Source organism: Calypte anna, chromosome 11 (genome assembly GCF_003957555.1).
Source record: "Calypte anna isolate BGI_N300 chromosome 11, bCalAnn1_v1.p, whole genome shotgun sequence".
In the NCBI taxonomy this organism is placed as follows: Eukaryota; Metazoa; Chordata; class Aves; order Apodiformes; family Trochilidae; genus Calypte; species Calypte anna.
In genome coordinates, this window is record NC_044257.1 from 3,545,577 (window position 1) to 3,562,367 (window position 16,791).

The window sequence follows — 16,791 nt, forward strand, 5'->3', positions numbered from 1 at the left end:
GAGGGAAGCTGTTTTTAAGAGACAGACAGTGCTTCTGAAGAGTCCAGTTGTGAAAAAGTTACTGGAGGTAAACCAAAAATATATCTAAAAATAATCTCAGTTAACTCGAAGAGTCATCTGAAGTCACTGGTCATTGTCAGGCTCAGAGAGATGGGATGAAGTAATCTTTCTTAACTAAGGATAAGTTATACTGATGACAGCAATAAGAGGCTTGGTATTTTGAAAGAGCAATACAATTGTCAACTTATATAAGAATCTGTGATTGAATTTTTGAGTTATCTTGACAACAGTGGGATTCTATACATAGAAAAGGTGAGAGTTTCTGTAACCATTAAGGTCAAGGAGCACCCATTCTTTTTTGAGACCAATGGTAAGCTGTAGTGGGAAGAGCCTTTCTTGCTCCTGAGGCTCGACAAGCTGCTGGTCTCTCCATTGCCTCTCACAAGAGTGAGCTCCCTCTCTGTGGGTGTGTGTCCCACCTTTATTGGCCCCCTGGTAATAGGGGGCCTGCCCTAACCAGGCACAGGTGGACTCACACCCACTCTTTGGCAACTCGAGGCACCTGGTTTATCTTCTTTCTCTACAGTAAGCTGCATCTGTAAGGTTCCTGGTGGAAGAATAAGGAAAACTAATGCAGCAAAGAATTGATTTAAAAATTGCTCAGTGAATTTTAAAAAAATGTAAAACAAAACAGTTCAATTTTTCAGGCATTTGTTTATCTGAGCTGGTAAATAGGAAATCAGAAAACAAAGCCAAGTTGCTCCTGGCTTTGCTGTGCTGGGAAAGTGTAATGATAGGGTACTGCATAGACCAAAGAATTAAGTAGACAGTATTTCTGTTGATATTGTTATTATCACTTGCATCTGTGTCCAATTTAATAAATAAAACCTGTATGACAGATAACTCAATTTCCTCAGCAAAAACCACAAATGTACTTCAACCAGGACAGGCTAGAATTGGCTGCAGCACAGCTTCCAATCCATACTGCAACAAAATTGGTCTTCTGTACTCCTTCTGACAGCAGAGACATAACAGATACAGCAAGCAAGTAGATTTTGAAGATTTATTTTTGTTAGTGGATATTTAGCTGTAATGAAGTTGTGAAGCAACATTTTATTTTGATGCTGTGTTGCTGATATTTTTCTGCAGTGTCCAGCAGTGTGATATCTCTTAAACTGACACCCTGGGGTCAGCAAATAAGCAGAGCCCACTTGGGGAAGGCAGCTGCTAATTAACACTCGGGTGATAGTTGTTAGAGCTCTGGGAGGAGTGACAGGCATGTAAACAGCACACTGCCATCTAAATATTTTGGTCAGCTAAGTGTTTACTTCCAGAGCTTAAAAAGACCTCTGTTATTTGTGAATATTGTTTTCCCAACAGTTTTGTTCAAAGCATTGTCAGCAGTTTTCAGCAAAAATGCTTTTTATGCATCCCTTCACCTCGGTAGGAAAAGTGCTGAACTTTCTAATTTTTTCCATTTCAATACAGCAATTACTTTTATAGCTGTGCAATATGTGCTGCTCATTGTGTGCAGAGGAGGAGTCTCATTTACCTGTTAGGTTCAGTTTCTAAGTTGATACAGATTTCAGAATGTAGAGATACTTTCACTTCAAGTATATTAAAATAATTCAGTGTAGCTTTGTTGAACTTAGTACCTTAATGACTGAAAATACACGTGAGCATTCCAGTTGTGGTCTCTTGCTTTTTATGTATTCAGTTAACAATAGTTCTTTAACTTACATTATTTTCAATTGAAATTTTTTTCTTTAATTTTTAATTTCTTTAGTTATGTTTTTGTGAATAATACTGATAAAAAAGTATTCCTTGGATCGATCCTTTCTTAAGGAGATACTCTTGGAAATCTCTTTAGTTTGTATTGGCTGAAAGAACAGGGAGTGAAGAGTTACAGGCAAAAGAAAGGAATTTTTGTCAAGCAGAGTGTAGTGGGAGCCACAGGTCTGAAAAATTCTGCATACTGGAATAAATTTTTGTTTGTTTGCTTGTTTTTTTGTTACTTCAGAGCTTATATCATACTATAGACCTCTTAAATTAATTTTTTTAATTACTACTTCTTGTAAAAAGCTCTACTGATCTTTCATGTTTGTTGTTTGTTTTTATTTTTTTAACATCATTTATTGCATATGTGAATGCTTTTCTTCTACTGTATGTGATGTTAGGTTTTATCTTAAAAGCATAAGAGGAGTCTGAAGAATGCAGTCCTGAATGTTCACAATAGAATAAGGGTAAAGGCATCCTGAGCTCATTTGATGTCTGGGATTAGTGGGCACAGCAAAAAAACCAACATAAAGCCACCAGCATCATAAAATGGGGGGGCTTTGGTTGATATTTATCTGTACTATAATAACAGAATATGGTCTCTGAATTGTTCAGTCTTAATAAATCTACCTGATCTGTTTGGACATATTGCTCAGTTTTTCTGTGTGCATAAGAGCTGTCTTTTAATTTGTTCCTGTTCTATATAAAAACAGATATGGAAGAGAACATAAAAAAAAAAAAAAAAAGGTGCAGATAGTGCTGTTGCTGTGACCATACTTGTAAATTCGAGGTGATTTTTTTATTCTAAATAAACCAGAGGAGTAGATAAATAAACAACTCTACCCTGATAGTAACACCTGATACTGGTTAGGTTTCATAACATTAGCTACTAAAAAAGAAACAGATGCAATTGACTAAACAAGTTTATTCCCTATGGTTTCTGTCAAGGGTACAAAGTCTATCTTTCTGCTTTTATCAAAATCTGCTTCTTTTTCTTTGCAGGTCATGGCAATCATAAAGAAAACAGTCCTTTCCTGAACAATTCAGAAGCTGGCAAGGGAGGTGATTACTATGACAGAAATCTGGCCTTATTTGAGGTAATTTCTAACAATTGTTCATATTGGTAATGAGATTTGTGATCTGTCAAGTTGGGAGGTATTCAGCACATAGTATTAAGTAGAAGATAAAACATTGCAAAAGTCTGGGCAGTGGGTTGATACCTAACTCTCACTGTATGGCAAATCTAAGCCATTGGTGTCTTTAGGGGTATGTCTACTAAATAGAAAATTATAATGGTACCAGAGATTACCTTAATAATTTAAATAATGAAGCTGTGTCACTGTGGGATAAGAAGTGGAAAATGAGGATGGGCTGATTTACTGCAATAAGGAGAACATTTTATTCTTTAGGGGAGTGCCTAAATCCAGGTACTCTTGTTAGCCTGAGTGTCCTGTATTAGGACTGCACTGTATCAGTAGTACTGAGTTCTTACCCATGTGCTTTTTTGTGGGTGCATGTCTCCTGTCAGAGACACCAGTAGGCACAGATGCCCCGTGTGATGAAAAATCTATTATTATGATCACTCAGGACTGTGAGGCAGAGAGGTAGGGTTGCTTCTGTGTGGAAGTAAGGAGGCCCAGCCTGTCATGCAGGAGCTGTTGGAGCCACCACAAGCCCAGCAGAATCCTCCTCTACATCCTCCCCTCACTGGCACTGCATTAACTCCAGGTACACCATGGTGTGCTAAGACCAAGTTTCTAAAAAATGTTTTCAGAACCTCAGTTGCTGGAGAGTGGTGCAGAGAGTCTTTGTGTGCTTCTGCAACTGCTTTCAAGCCAGGCTTCTGAGTGACAGCTTCACTGCAATACTGGCAATGTGTCCCTGGTGCTTCCTATTCTGGGAACTCAGTGTAGGGCAGCCTGAGCTGGCTCTGCACCCTGCCAGGAGTTCAGCACAGAGCCTGGTCAAGTAGAACTCGCCTGCTGCTAGGTAGGACTCACTGGAAATGCTACAGCCATGTCTGCAGGCAGTGTGCTTGAGCCTGAAGCATGCTTCCAGCTCTGGTGCCTCCTTCCTCCAAGTCCTGCTAATAAACTCACTTGTAGGTCACCAAAAATTGGCCACTTAGGGGCTGGCTGCTGCTAGTCACACACCCACCTTTTTGGTAGGTAAGAAGTCAGTACCACAGCAGGGCTGCAGGCTCTTTCTGTACTTAAGAGGAGGAACAGCAGGTAGCATCCCTAAGGCCATGCTGCTCAACAGGAAGCATGACTTGCCTCAGACTCTTTCTGGAAGGAATTGTAATCAGGTTTTGAAACTCTGGATGAGATCAGAGGAAGGAAGAAGAAAAGGGACATTTGGAGTTAGTTTCTGCCATCAGATACAAAGCACATAATGCTATTGATCCTCCCATTAACTGTTTGTGATGATACATGAAGATACGATAGAACTCCAGACATTGAAATCTTTCTTAATTGCTTTTTATTTCCTGTGTAGAGGGTTGTTTCTCTTTACCATACATCACTTACTGTGCAGTTTGACATGTAGGACATTTTAGAGAGAAAGAGAAAGGAGAAGGGAGTAATTTTTTTGTTTGTTTGTTTGTTTTGTTTTTTCACCTTAAACTTTCTTTCAGAAACACAAGTTGTATAGTAAAGGTGTAAATCCTCTATAAATGTGACTTTTGAGGTTTTAAACTTAGATACACATGAATTAGATTACAGAGTTTGAAAGATGTAATGAAATTATTAGAATGCCTGCAATAATCACTAAATCTGATTTATTTGGCAACTTGACCTTTTGAAAAGTGTATTTGTTTGTGTAAGTTGACACAGAGATTCATGCAAGGTACACATCAATTCCCTTACAATCCGAAGGCTCAGATGACTTCTTTATTGCTGTAATTCATGCTTTTCAGCACCTAAGGAGAAGGATGGAAACCTGTTGCCATAACCATTTCCTGCCAGATTTTCCTCCTTTCAGAAAATTAAATCCTCTCATCAGTGGTTCAGGCACAACGAAATATTCTGTCATTCCCTGGATGATTTTCCTGGTGTGTTACCTGGCAGCCTCAGGCATGCCAAAGGGAGGCATGACCCCAGCCAGCCTTCATAAATGCTGTGAGTTGCAGAAAGTGACTGTTTTTATCTTCTTCCACAGGAAGAACTTGATATACGCCCAAAAGTGTCGTCTCTGCTTGGCAAGTTGGTCAACTACACAAATCTTACCCAAGGTGTTAAGGAACATGAAGAAGCAGAAAGTACTGATGCCTCAAAGAAGAAAGTTTCAAAAGTAAGTAAAGATTCTCTCCATGGCCAGATGATGAATGGGATGATTCCTTATGTAATTTTTTGGGGGAACTGGACTGCTTTCTGCTGTATCATAACTGTATTGCAAAGAAATAACACAGGAACTCTGTAGGTAACCAGCTGTTCCCAATGAATTGAGGTAGATGTAGTGGACAACCTCCTGTAAGTTTGTTGCAGGAGACAACAACCTTCTAGAGTGGTGGGTGGAGGTCAGATTGGACACCCTGGGGCAGCCAAAGGCTCATTCTGGTGTTAGGCACTTAAGCACCTGGGATCTGCCCCAAAGGATCAGTGTTTAGGTGGTTAGCCCATTTGGGCTGGCCTTGTAATAACTGGGTAGAAGGTTAGGTTTGATTGTTAGTAGTGAGATTTCTATCAGGAGGGCTGTGTTCTAACTGCTCTTCTTAGTGCTCTGGCAGTCAGGTAAGTGTTCCTTTCAGTGCTAAGCCCTTAGGCAGTGTTGTTGCATTTTATGGTTGTTGCAGACCTGCCAGTTTGCTTGCAAATTTTGTCAAAAGAAAGTTTTCCAAGAAACTAAGATAACACTTGAAAGCTACAGATTTTATAGTACTGCCCTGTAAAACTTTGAGCCACTTCAGAAAGAGATGGCAGTGATAACGTTGAAAAATAGGACATTGTTCTCAAAGAAGAATGCATGTTACCCCATGGTGAAAGCTGTATTCCAGCTCCCTTACTCACACTCCTGCTCCTTACTCTGCACAGTTTTACACTGGGGTTAGTAAAGTTGTTTGGTCACCAAGATTAAAACTGAATTTTATCAGAGACCATATGCACTCTTATACTGTATTATTGCGGCTGATATTTGACATAGTTACAAGACTGACTGAAGGTCGTTTGAGTGTAGTAACTGTGTTTCTGGTATTACAAGCTTACGTTAAGAGAGTAATTGAAACATTCTAACTGAATTCATTTTGTGTAGTACTTGGTGTTACCCTAATTGCTGAGTCTGTCCAAAGTTTCTGCCTTCTCATTACTGGTATAAACAATCATCTGTATCTCTGTTTTAGCATGCTCGGGGTGGGAATAACATCAGGCATCAGCTGTTTAGCATGGTGTTACTCTGAAACTGTATACTCTGAAATAAATTTCAGCCTCTTCCTATGAAAAGCAGATTGATTGTTGCCCTAAGAAAGATAAAATGGAGGAGGATATAATAGATCTTATTATTTTTAAAAAGTTCTGATTACTTTTTGCTGTTTGTTTCTGTATTAATTCCTGACCAGAACACCAGGGTAAAATGCAGTTTAATCAAAGCTATTCACTTACTTCCCAGTTGGAAAAAGCATTGGGAGATGTTGGCAATAGGTCTGTATTGTAAAGTTGGTTAATGCAAAGGCCTCTCGGCTTCATAACTTGAAAATGGGGGAAATAATAGACAAAAAAAAAAAAAAAAGGGACTGTTGTCCTTGTTAAAGCTATGCTTCTGTGTTAAAACAGTTTGGACTTAATACCTGTGTTGTCCTGAATTATGCTTTCCCATGTCCCAGAAATGTGAGTTTGCAGACTTCTCAAAAGGTTTTTTGTAGAATGGGTTGGGTAGCTGTTCCAAAAGTGACAGTATCATCCTGTGTTAATATCTCAGTATTTTCTGTGCAAACACTGCAGTTTCCTGAAGCCAGTCTTTGCCTCCATACCTGTCTCAGGGATAAATTACATCAGATGCAATATCATAACAGCAGTTTGAATTTCTTCTCCCTCTCTAGCCATATGCAATATGAAATTTTAAACATCTTGTAGAATGTAAGAAGGTTGGGTATTATCATGGCCAGTAATTACAACCATTAAACCCAGGAAATATGAAAGCAGTAACTGTACAATACTGTGGGTTGAAGGTATCCAGAAACTGTGAAAATGGGTTTCTTCTACACGTTTGTTTTCAATCATCTTCAAGGTATAAATCAGTGCACTGCAGTTACCTCACCCTTTGCATTCGAGCATTAGAGCAGAAGCAAGAGTACCCACCCCAACACAAGAGCCTCTTCTGCTTTTCAGTGCCAGGATTGTTCACTGAGTTGCACCTGAGTGCTACACTGGTCTTGCTCAGCAAATAGGTACCTAGGCAGGGTGACAAGCAGTAAGCTGCCTCCTGTGATGTGTCACTTACTGGAACTGGCATTTCATAGATGAGAACTGGAGCAAGGAGAGTGAGCAGGCTGCAGACTGAGTATTCTAAAACTGAATTAAGGAAGCAGTCCTCAATATATAGGTGTGTTACCTGAACTAGTAAGACAGTTTCTCAGTGAATGCCTTTCTGTCACTTAGCACAACCCTGCCCACCAAATCATATCCATTTGAATAACCAAAAACCCCACCCTAAGCACAAAACCCCATAAAAATAGACACAGATGTAAAAAAAAAAGACAGTGCAGTTATGTGAACAGGAACTGGCTAAATCTCTGAGATGTGGGCACATTAAAAATGAGATCTCACACAAAGTTTAAGCTTAAAGGACTAGAGAATAATGTGCTTGTGGCAATCGTTGCTGTCTCAGCACCTGCTTTCTACAGTGACAAGACCAAATGAAACTTGAGCATTTCCACAAGATCTGGAAAATACAGTAATATACCTCTTAATCTCTTTGAATAAGTGCTGCAGGGATTGTGGAAGGTGAAAATGAAGATGAGAACTTTGAGTGCAAAATAGATAAATATAAACATATTACCCTATTTCAGCATTCCCATTAAATATTTTTGGTAGTAGATAAACATCAGATAAAATTGACACTCCTCTATGTAGTTGGGTAGAAATTGGGTTGCTTTTTATCTTTTCTAAATATGATCTTGTATTAAAGCACTTAACAGTGCTTTAAAAAGAGTTCTATAAAAATATACCCTCCTGATGGAAAAAATTAGATTAACTATTTTAGTTCATGCATCTTTAACAAGGCGATTCATTTCTGTCCTGCTGTCTGTCCTCATGCTACAGGGCTGTCATGACCAATCAATGTCCCTAAGCCCTGCAGCTAAGTGCTTTGATAAGCCATCATGCTAGCACAATGGAAAGAGTGCCCTTCAGACTCAGATCAATATTTGTACTAATTTTGTGTCTGCAGCTGATTAGAGTGAACAGAAATATGATCTGCATCACTGAAATTAAGACTGGTTGCGAGATTTTTCTGTCCCTTCTTGGTTGATCTAAACTTTCTGCAAAATGTTTTATTTCCTTTATGCAGCATGGAGTGTGTAGAGTTTTTTCATTTAGTAGTTGTTGAGACTGAACATAATTCCCTTCTTCAGACTGCATTCACTTGAGACTTCAGCTCTGGTTTAGTATCACTTACTGATTAGAAGATGCTATAAAAAAGGGTCAAGTCACTTCAGATTACTGGTGTTAAATATTTCTGTGGACAAGCTGGTTCAAGGTAGTATTTGTAGATCATTCCTTCATACCAGTAATTTTATTCCACAGGGTAAGAAAATGCAGAGGAGACTCTTATGCCTGAAGTACACTTAGCAATCCTGTGGCTTGGGTTTTGTCTGCAGGCAGACACAGAGGCATTTGCTAGGCAGCTCTGCAGTAACTGTACAACTAATGCACAATTTCTCTTCCTCTGTGGCTGAAGTTTGCTGGTAACTTGATATGCTCAAGAGGCCACTTGAGAGGGAGGGGGAGAAGGTGATGAAGAGTGAAGCTGCACTGAGGACAGAAAAAAGGAAGGAGCTGAGTTAAGGTGAATTGTTGTGCAGAGGAAACACACAGAGCTTGGAAAACCTATCACATAGAATAGACAATATGCTCTGCTTGCTCCTTCTGCACAGGAGCAGTAGGTTGTGCTTTCCTTTTCCCAGGTGCCAGTTTTGACAAAATCCTAGAAACTCCTTTACCTCTGAGGTACCCATGTTTGATAAAGTCACTGGATGTTGGGTTCGGAGATGTTCTGAGGGGGATGGTGGATGGACAGATGATCAGTCAGTTTATTGCTTTCCGAGTAATATGCTTAAGAGCCATTGCTTTTGATTTACAACTAATTTTTTTTGTAAGGTCACATGTTACCTATTTATTTTTGCATTTGTTTGATGCTACACATAGTCAAATTTGAACAGGTGTTGTCACCTCTCTTTAACAGCTTTCTCAATTGGATGATTGTTCATGAGTTTCTTTAAATGCTGTCTGTCTGTAATATGTTTTGGAATTAGGGTTTATTTCTAGAAAGATGTATGAAAAGTGATGAACCTCTGAGAAGTTACACTCTATTCCTCCTATGTTCAGCGTTCTTTGTAATTTTAAATGCAAAAAAAACCCCAAAAACCCTCAGAAATCAGTAGCCATGACTTGTCTTGGCATGGAACCACAGAGATTTGGGACAGTGAAATGCTTCCATTGCCAGGCAGGTGTGCCAACACAGGGAGCACTTCTGCATTCTTTGAAATGCAACCCTTATCAGTGGCATTTTGATATAATTATTTTGAACATGATTATTGTCTGACAATGACGTTGGGCAAAGGGGAATTCTGCCAGATGATACATTGAATGCCAATGATGTGTGGTTCCTCTGAAGTCACATAAATTAATTGCATGTTCTCAGTCACTCAGGTAACTCAGTGATCTTACGTCAGGTCTCCAGCACTCAACAGGTTTCATACTTGTGGTTCTACAATAAAACAAACACACATATGTTCCATGGTTAATAATGCATGTTAAATGCTTATAATAATTACTTTAAACATGACGATGTGATAGGGTCAGCATTTTGATCAGAAATTCATGTTTGCTTCATGTTTTGTGGAAGTCCAGCACAGTATTATTTGTGTATACCTTATGTTTTCAGGTTTCTACCATTTGAAAAGCTGAAGTTGTAGGTTTTTTCAGTTACTTTGAATAATTCCAGTTAATGAATGTCAATGAACTTTTTTTTTCAGTCACCCAGCATGGGCACCCTGATGGGGGTCTATTTACCATGCATGCAGAATATCTTTGGGGTTATTCTCTTCCTTCGGCTGACTTGGATGGTAGGAATGGCTGGAGTTCTTCAGTCCTTCCTGATTGTATTACTTTGCTGCTGTTGTGTAAGTATATAGCTAAAATAATGTATGTGACATAATCCCTGTGAAACTATTGAGAAACTTGGAGAGGCTGTGTTGTATGTGTAAAGAAAACCTGGATTTATGCTAGGCATCTCTTCTGTGTTCATATCCATGTGCTTTCTCTTTTTCTTTTTCTTTTTCTTTTTTTTTTTTCCCCTAATATTTCTAAGGTGGCAATCTGTGTCCTGCTGTAGGTACAGTCTTAAAAATGTTGCTTGTTCATCACACAGCTTTTCTGTGCCATTCCCAGATCATGGCTGCAGGCTTTGCTGGAGTAGCACTTGCTGTAATTTCAGCTCTACAGATGGAGGGACACCTGCATTGTCTTACCTTGCATTGTTGGCAGACACCTATTATTTAACCTGATAAAGCAGTGGTCATCTCAAACTAAAGTATCAGCAGTCTGATGATTAGATTACTGCTACCCTTGTTTCACATAATGACCTGTCAAGGCAGAATAAATAGAGCTACTTTGTCAAGAACTAAGTTATGTTTTAAAAAATGTTGTTGATCCAATTGTTTCCTTTGCCTGTTTTCCTCAGACGATGCTGACAACCATATCAATGAGTGCAATTGCCACAAATGGTGTTGTTCCAGGTAAGTATTGCTAGCAAACTTTAAATTTATTTTTAAAAAAAATTACTGTAAGCTGTTAACATGGTTTTATTTAATAGAAATTTGTTTAAGCCAAGACACAAAGCCTGGCTGATTCTGTGATCAAAAAGGTGCTTCAGCTGACCACCCCAAAAAGCAAATACACAGTGTGTAATGTTTTTGTATTATTGTTGTGAATACTTTACAATTTATAACAATAAATAAGTGATAATTTTACTCTCTCTTTTCTTGTTTCATAGCTGGTGGCTCCTATTTCATGATATCCAGGTCATTGGGCCCAGAGTTTGGTGGAGCTGTAGGACTGTGTTTTTATTTGGGAACAACATTTGCAGGAGCAATGTATATCCTTGGTGCCATTGAGATTTTATTGGTGAGTAGTACTGGAGTATTCCTGCTGATACCATAGAAAAAAGACTGCATTTTTCTTGTCCCATATTTGTAAACACATAAGTAGAGAACAGAGGGTCTCCAGCTTTCTGGTTGTACAGGTGTGTACTACTGGTGCTTCCCTTTGGTAGCTGCATAGTCTGTGGGTATCCAAAATGAAATATCTTCTGACAACATAGATGGAACTATGAATTAATCAAATACTCATTCTTATCATTGATGAAGTTGGCTCAGTTGTACCACTGAAATAGAATGGGTCATTATTATGGGTCATCAAACTGAGGATTCTTAGTGAAGAGCATGTTGCAAACCGGGAAGTGATTTAAATTTATAATATAGGTCCAGAGTCACTATAGTGGTGTACACAGAGTTCTGTTCCTGTGTTCTTTCAGCTTGCTTTCTTCTTGTTTCAGACATACATTGTGCCACAAGCAGCAATTTTTCACCCATCTGGTGCCCACGATGCTTCCAGTGCCATGCTAAACAACATGCGGGTGTATGGCACCGTGTTCCTCATCCTGATGGCAGTGGTGGTCTTTGTAGGTGTCAAATATGTTAACAAATTTGCTTCCCTCTTCTTGGCCTGCGTTGTAATATCCATACTGTCCATTTATGCTGGAGCTATCAAGTCCATCTTTGATCCACCTGAGTTTCCGTGAGTAATATTTCTGGATGGGGGCATAGGTTTTGTCTGCAGGTTTGGAAGAGGGGGGTTCAGTGGAAGTTACTTAAAACTTGTGCCTAATACATTGTCAAAGCTACCTTTTTTGTGAATCACTTTGGATGTTTTTTAGCTGTATATAGTGACAGTGATAGCTTCCTTAACTGTTCAGTGTAATGAAGTCTGTGGGGAGTATACAGACTGATGGTGGCTGACATTTCAGTAGTTCTTGCAAAGTATCTTAGCCTATGGCTGTTGAGTTAAATTTTAGCAAGAATTATGCTGTGTTATTTATGGCAGTCCTCCTCAGCAGGAAGCAGTCTGACAGGTCCATTTTCCCCAGGCGAGTCAGAGATGATGAGCTGCCGCTGTGGTTGGAAACTGGTGCTGGTGTGATGCAGCTGCTTGCTGAGGAATGGGGCTTCTCCTAGGAGTGTGAGAGGTGTGATGATGGTTGGGCCACATTGAGGTTCCAGTGAGATTTGGCCTTGGATTGAAATCAGATGAATCAGCCATGTGAACAGCTCAGCCCTGCACATGGCACATGTTCCTTGTTGCTGGTTAAGATCTAATATGGTGTCTGAAAGTCAGAGCAGGAGCAACAACACTGTGCATTTGTGTGTTTATCAGAAGTGCAAACAGTATTTCCTGATACTGCTGACAAGAGACGAATGGAATGGAAATAGAAGAGTTGAGTCTGCATGGTTATTCATGTCTTAAAATGTTGTGACCATAGCCAAGTACTTGCAACGCTCACATGCTCCCTTTAGATATTCAGGGCTCAATGATTCTAGTGTTTTACAATGGTGGCAGGTTTACAGCAGCAAAAATAAGTGCACCTCCTACTCAGTATCTCTGGGATTGTTCTAGAATGTTCTCCCTGTCTTTTCTTCCTTGGCCTGTATTCCTTTTTCTTTTGCTGAAGTAACCAGATAGTTTATTTTTAATTCTGATGGGGAAATCTTCTCTGAAGTTACAGTTCACAGGCCTGCCAATGCTACAAAAACAGCCCTGTGTCTTCCATTTTCCTGCCTGTAGTGTTTCAGATGTGTGAAGCAATTAAACTTCATGCAATGGAAGAAACAGTACTTTTTTTTTTTCCTTTTCCTGTTGATGTTTTCTGGCACTGGAAAGAGAGGTTGTATGAACTTCTAGTGGCAGCAAACTGTTGTGTTGTATCAGCACATCTTGTGGAGCCACCTTTGGAGAGGTGGAATAAAAAATTTCAGTGCTGGAAGAAACTTGTGTTTGTGGTTAGGTGAAACACAACAGGTACTGGGGAACTTGAGCAGCTATGCATACTATCTTTTGACCAGAAGAACCTATGCATATTGCAATTGAAATTTATGTTCCTGATTCTGGAACTCAAGTGTCAGGGGTCATTTGAGTGCTGTTGTGCAGAAACTAAGATACTGGATTGCAGATATCTTCAGATACTCTAAATATCTAGTAATTTGAATGCTAGCATTCTTGAGTTCTCTTCCACTCCAGTAATTCTATTTAACTGAAAACAAAAATGTTGCCTAATTTTTCCCTTTCATTGTTTTGGGTAAATCTACCAAATAAAATCTCTCCCAGAATTTTTGGAAAAGTAGCTGTATGCTTCTGACCCATAAAGGAAACAGACAATCTTTGTCCAGCTACCACCATCTTCTTGAAGAAATGATAATTCTTGATTCTCGAAGAAATGATTCTTGAGAAATGATGTAGCAGACTAGAGCCACTTGAAATTTCTGTGATAGGAAAGAGGAATTATGAGGAAGGGTGGATCTTGTTTTCCCAGTACCATATAACACTGGTTTTCATCTTTCCCCTCCAGGATTTGCATGTTGGGCAACAGGACTTTGTCAAGAGATCAGTTTGATATTTGTGCCAAAACTGTAGTGAAGGATAACATTACTGTGGCCTCTAAGCTTTGGGAGCTCTTCTGCCACACTACAAATTTAACCACCGAGAACTGTGATGAATATTTCCTAATGAACAATGTCTCTGAGATAGCAGGAATCCCAGGAGTTGCTAGTGGTGTTTTAAAAGGTAAGATATAATATTTTTTGTCATTTAAATAGGAGGAGTGCTGAGCAGTTGAAAAGCGTTTAACTATTCCCTGCTGGTTAAGAAAGGTGGACTGAAGAAATGTAATTACAGTGAAGAAAATCATCTTCAGTAAAGAAATCTCAGCCTTACAGTCTTTAAAAAGAGTAGAGGACACTTGTCTGATAAAAATTGATAAATCTTGAAAATTGATAAAGTTTGCCTTGTACATATTATAATTTAGGCTAAAATGATGTGCTATATGAAGACCAGTAAGGTGATAAAATTCTTCACAACTGTGTATGTTAAGATTAACTAGGTTAAGATTATGTCCTGAAAGGTAAGAGTACTTGCATAAAAGTGTGCCTCTTTGTTTTGCCTGCCCCTAAATATAACATAATTGAAAAGTGTTGGTTGTTGAAATGAACTCCAGGGAATAGCTCAAATCCCAAGAGTTATGCTAAATAGTTCCCTAAATTAAAAAAGATAATATATAAAAGATTCCCTAAACTTCCCTAATTCTTCCACTGTCTGAAGAACAAGTCAGTTTACATCTGGAAAGCCTGGTCATATTTTTACACTGTGTGGGTATGGTGGTTCAGTAAAACTGTACATTGTCTTTCTCGGGGTTAAAATAAGTATGAAGTTAAAAGAATATTACATTTAGTAATAGGAAAAGATAAAAGATGCTTAGATTTCTGTAGACCATTCCTACATCTTCATTGGTTTTATTACAGATTCCCTTGAAAGCATGCAGTAGCATTTTTTCTTTCATGTAACTTGTATATGTCTTAATTGGTGTTGATCACTGAACTGTATTTGTAATATTCAGCTGTAAACCTATATAAATAAGAACAGGTTTGAACTGAAATATGCTTTCTTTTCTGTGGTGTGCTAATAACATTGAAGAAAATCTATGGAGCAATTATTTGGAGAAAGGAGAGATACTGGAGAAAGCACATCACCCATCTGTTGATGTAGCAGGCCAGAAGAACAGCCTTCATCTCTATGTGCTTTCAGATATATCTACTTCATTCATGGTGCTGGTTGGAATCTTCTTCCCTTCAGTGACTGGTGAGAATACTGGGATGAGAGAGCCTCTTGGGTCTCTCTGAGCTGTTTTCTCTCCCTTGCTCTTACATCCAAAATGTATTTTCAGGTATCATGGCTGGTTCAAATAGATCAGGAGACCTCAAAGATGCACAGAAGTCCATCCCTGTTGGAACTATTCTTGCTATTGTTACCACATCACTAGTCTGTATCCTTTTATAATTAGCAGAGATGAATGACTGTGTGTCTGATTTGTGGAACTGCTTTCAGGTAACTAAATTATCAGTGTGGGTATGGTTGGTCAGTGGGGGAAAACCAAACAAACCAGTCCTTGAGTTGAAGACTTTGGAAATTTTATCCTGTTGTTTTCTATCCCCTTTTTCGTGTTGTTTTTTTTATTTTGTTCTTTTGCATTTCTGTTGTTTTTCTTTGCTACACAGAGGTCCTCAGGCTGGTGGAATACAGATATATATATTTTTTTTAGGATCCAGTGGACCGTTTAAATTAAGGGAAGACTAATTGGGAGACATTATAAATTTCAGTTCCTTAAAAAATAAAAAAGCTTCTTGTTTGAGTGCCATGAAGTAGTACAGACTTTCTTGAAGATTTTAGGGCAATATAAGCCAGAGTAATTAATTAAACTAGATGTTCCCTAACTGTGGGATTTTTTGAAAGGTGGAAGGTTCCCATGTAGACTCAGCTGCTCACTGGTACCAATAAGTGTATGTATTTATTTTGAAATTAGCCAAATAAGATAATATTACATCAGCTTACAGGACTATTTTATTTTTAACACATTCATCTGATTTAATGCTATCCCATGATTCTTAAATGCATTCCCAGCTGGCATGTGTGGAAGTGTTACTAACACTGCTCAGCAGTGAGCTCCACTTAGCTGTGAATGACTTGTTGTTTCCCTCCTGTTTCCACTGAGACTGGAGTACTTCATTTGCAGAACATGAGGATGTTCCTCATAGCAGATTTCAGGTTTCTGAGTGTGTGTTGAGAGCAGCAGCCTTTGTCCCACTCATGCTGCCAGGTTTTGTATGTGGTTAAACTCTTCAGGGCTTAGGACTGCAGGAGCTTTGCTTGGGAAAGAGTATCTTAATCTCTTCTCTCCTGCTTGAGAAGAGATGAAGCCAAGGTCTTTCAGCTACATCTGTCTGTTGGTGTCCTAAGACTACAATTTATCAACACAGGAGATAAATGCAAATGCAAAGGGTGGTTAATATGAGCAAGGACTTCAAAACTTTGTACGAGCTTTCTGAATAAATCCCAACCAAAGGGCAGCTGGCCTGGATCATGACTCCTGGAAATTCTGTAAACCTGCTTTTTGCCAGACCCTGCCAAGTTGTAAATCAAGATCCTAGCTCACTTGTCCTGGCTTCTTAGGAGTGCAGCCTTTTCCAGATTATACCTTGGAAATAGACTCTGAATCGAGAAGTCTGCATTTCCTATGAATGTAATCAGTATTTTAACAGATCACAGCTACAGTGTTAAAATGTATTTGCAGCTCAAAACTTCTGTGGTGTTGGGTAGCTGTATATATATAGATATTAATACGCCACCCAGTGGAAGGCTTACACCTTAACTTTTAGGAACAATCAGTCTTTCCCTTTTTATTATTCTTTGTATTTTACAATTGCATTTCAGGGGTATTGGGTAAAGTTTAGGATTTAATCATTCCTCCAAGCGAATCTCACAAGATCAAAAACTTTACTAGAATGCCAGATCAAAAGAAACCCCTGAATTATTTTGTATTCCCCAGTGCTGAAGTAGGTACAGTTTAATGACAAACCCAATAAGCCATCAGAGACCAGAGCATGAGAAAGTGCAAGATAATTTTGGTGCATGTTCTCAAAATATCTTCACACACCAGAGAGAGAAAAGAAAGATATTTTAATTTCTGTTTTTATTC

The 16,791-nt window shown here is 38.8% G+C and overlaps 1 protein-coding gene across 5 annotated transcripts in view; it reads left to right on the plus strand.

The window, feature by feature from the left end:
* SLC12A4 (solute carrier family 12 member 4) overlaps positions 1-16,791 on the plus strand; it is a 46,119-nt gene that overhangs the window by 17,243 nt on the left and 12,085 nt on the right. For all 5 annotated transcript variants that reach the window (XR_003988011.1, XM_030457450.1, XM_030457452.1 and 2 more), the window contains 9 exons: positions 2,779-2,873; positions 4,936-5,067; positions 9,965-10,111; positions 10,672-10,726; positions 10,984-11,114; positions 11,545-11,786; positions 13,612-13,826; positions 14,733-14,897; positions 14,983-15,081. Coding sequence is in view for 4 of the 5 variants with exons in the window: in XM_030457450.1 (XP_030313310.1) it covers positions 2,779-2,873; positions 4,936-5,067; positions 9,965-10,111; positions 10,672-10,726; positions 10,984-11,114; positions 11,545-11,786; positions 13,612-13,826; positions 14,733-14,897; positions 14,983-15,081 (1,281 nt within the window). In the remaining variant the exon portion in view is untranslated. The remainder of the gene's footprint in view (positions 1-2,778; positions 2,874-4,935; positions 5,068-9,964; positions 10,112-10,671; positions 10,727-10,983; positions 11,115-11,544; positions 11,787-13,611; positions 13,827-14,732; positions 14,898-14,982; positions 15,082-16,791) is intronic.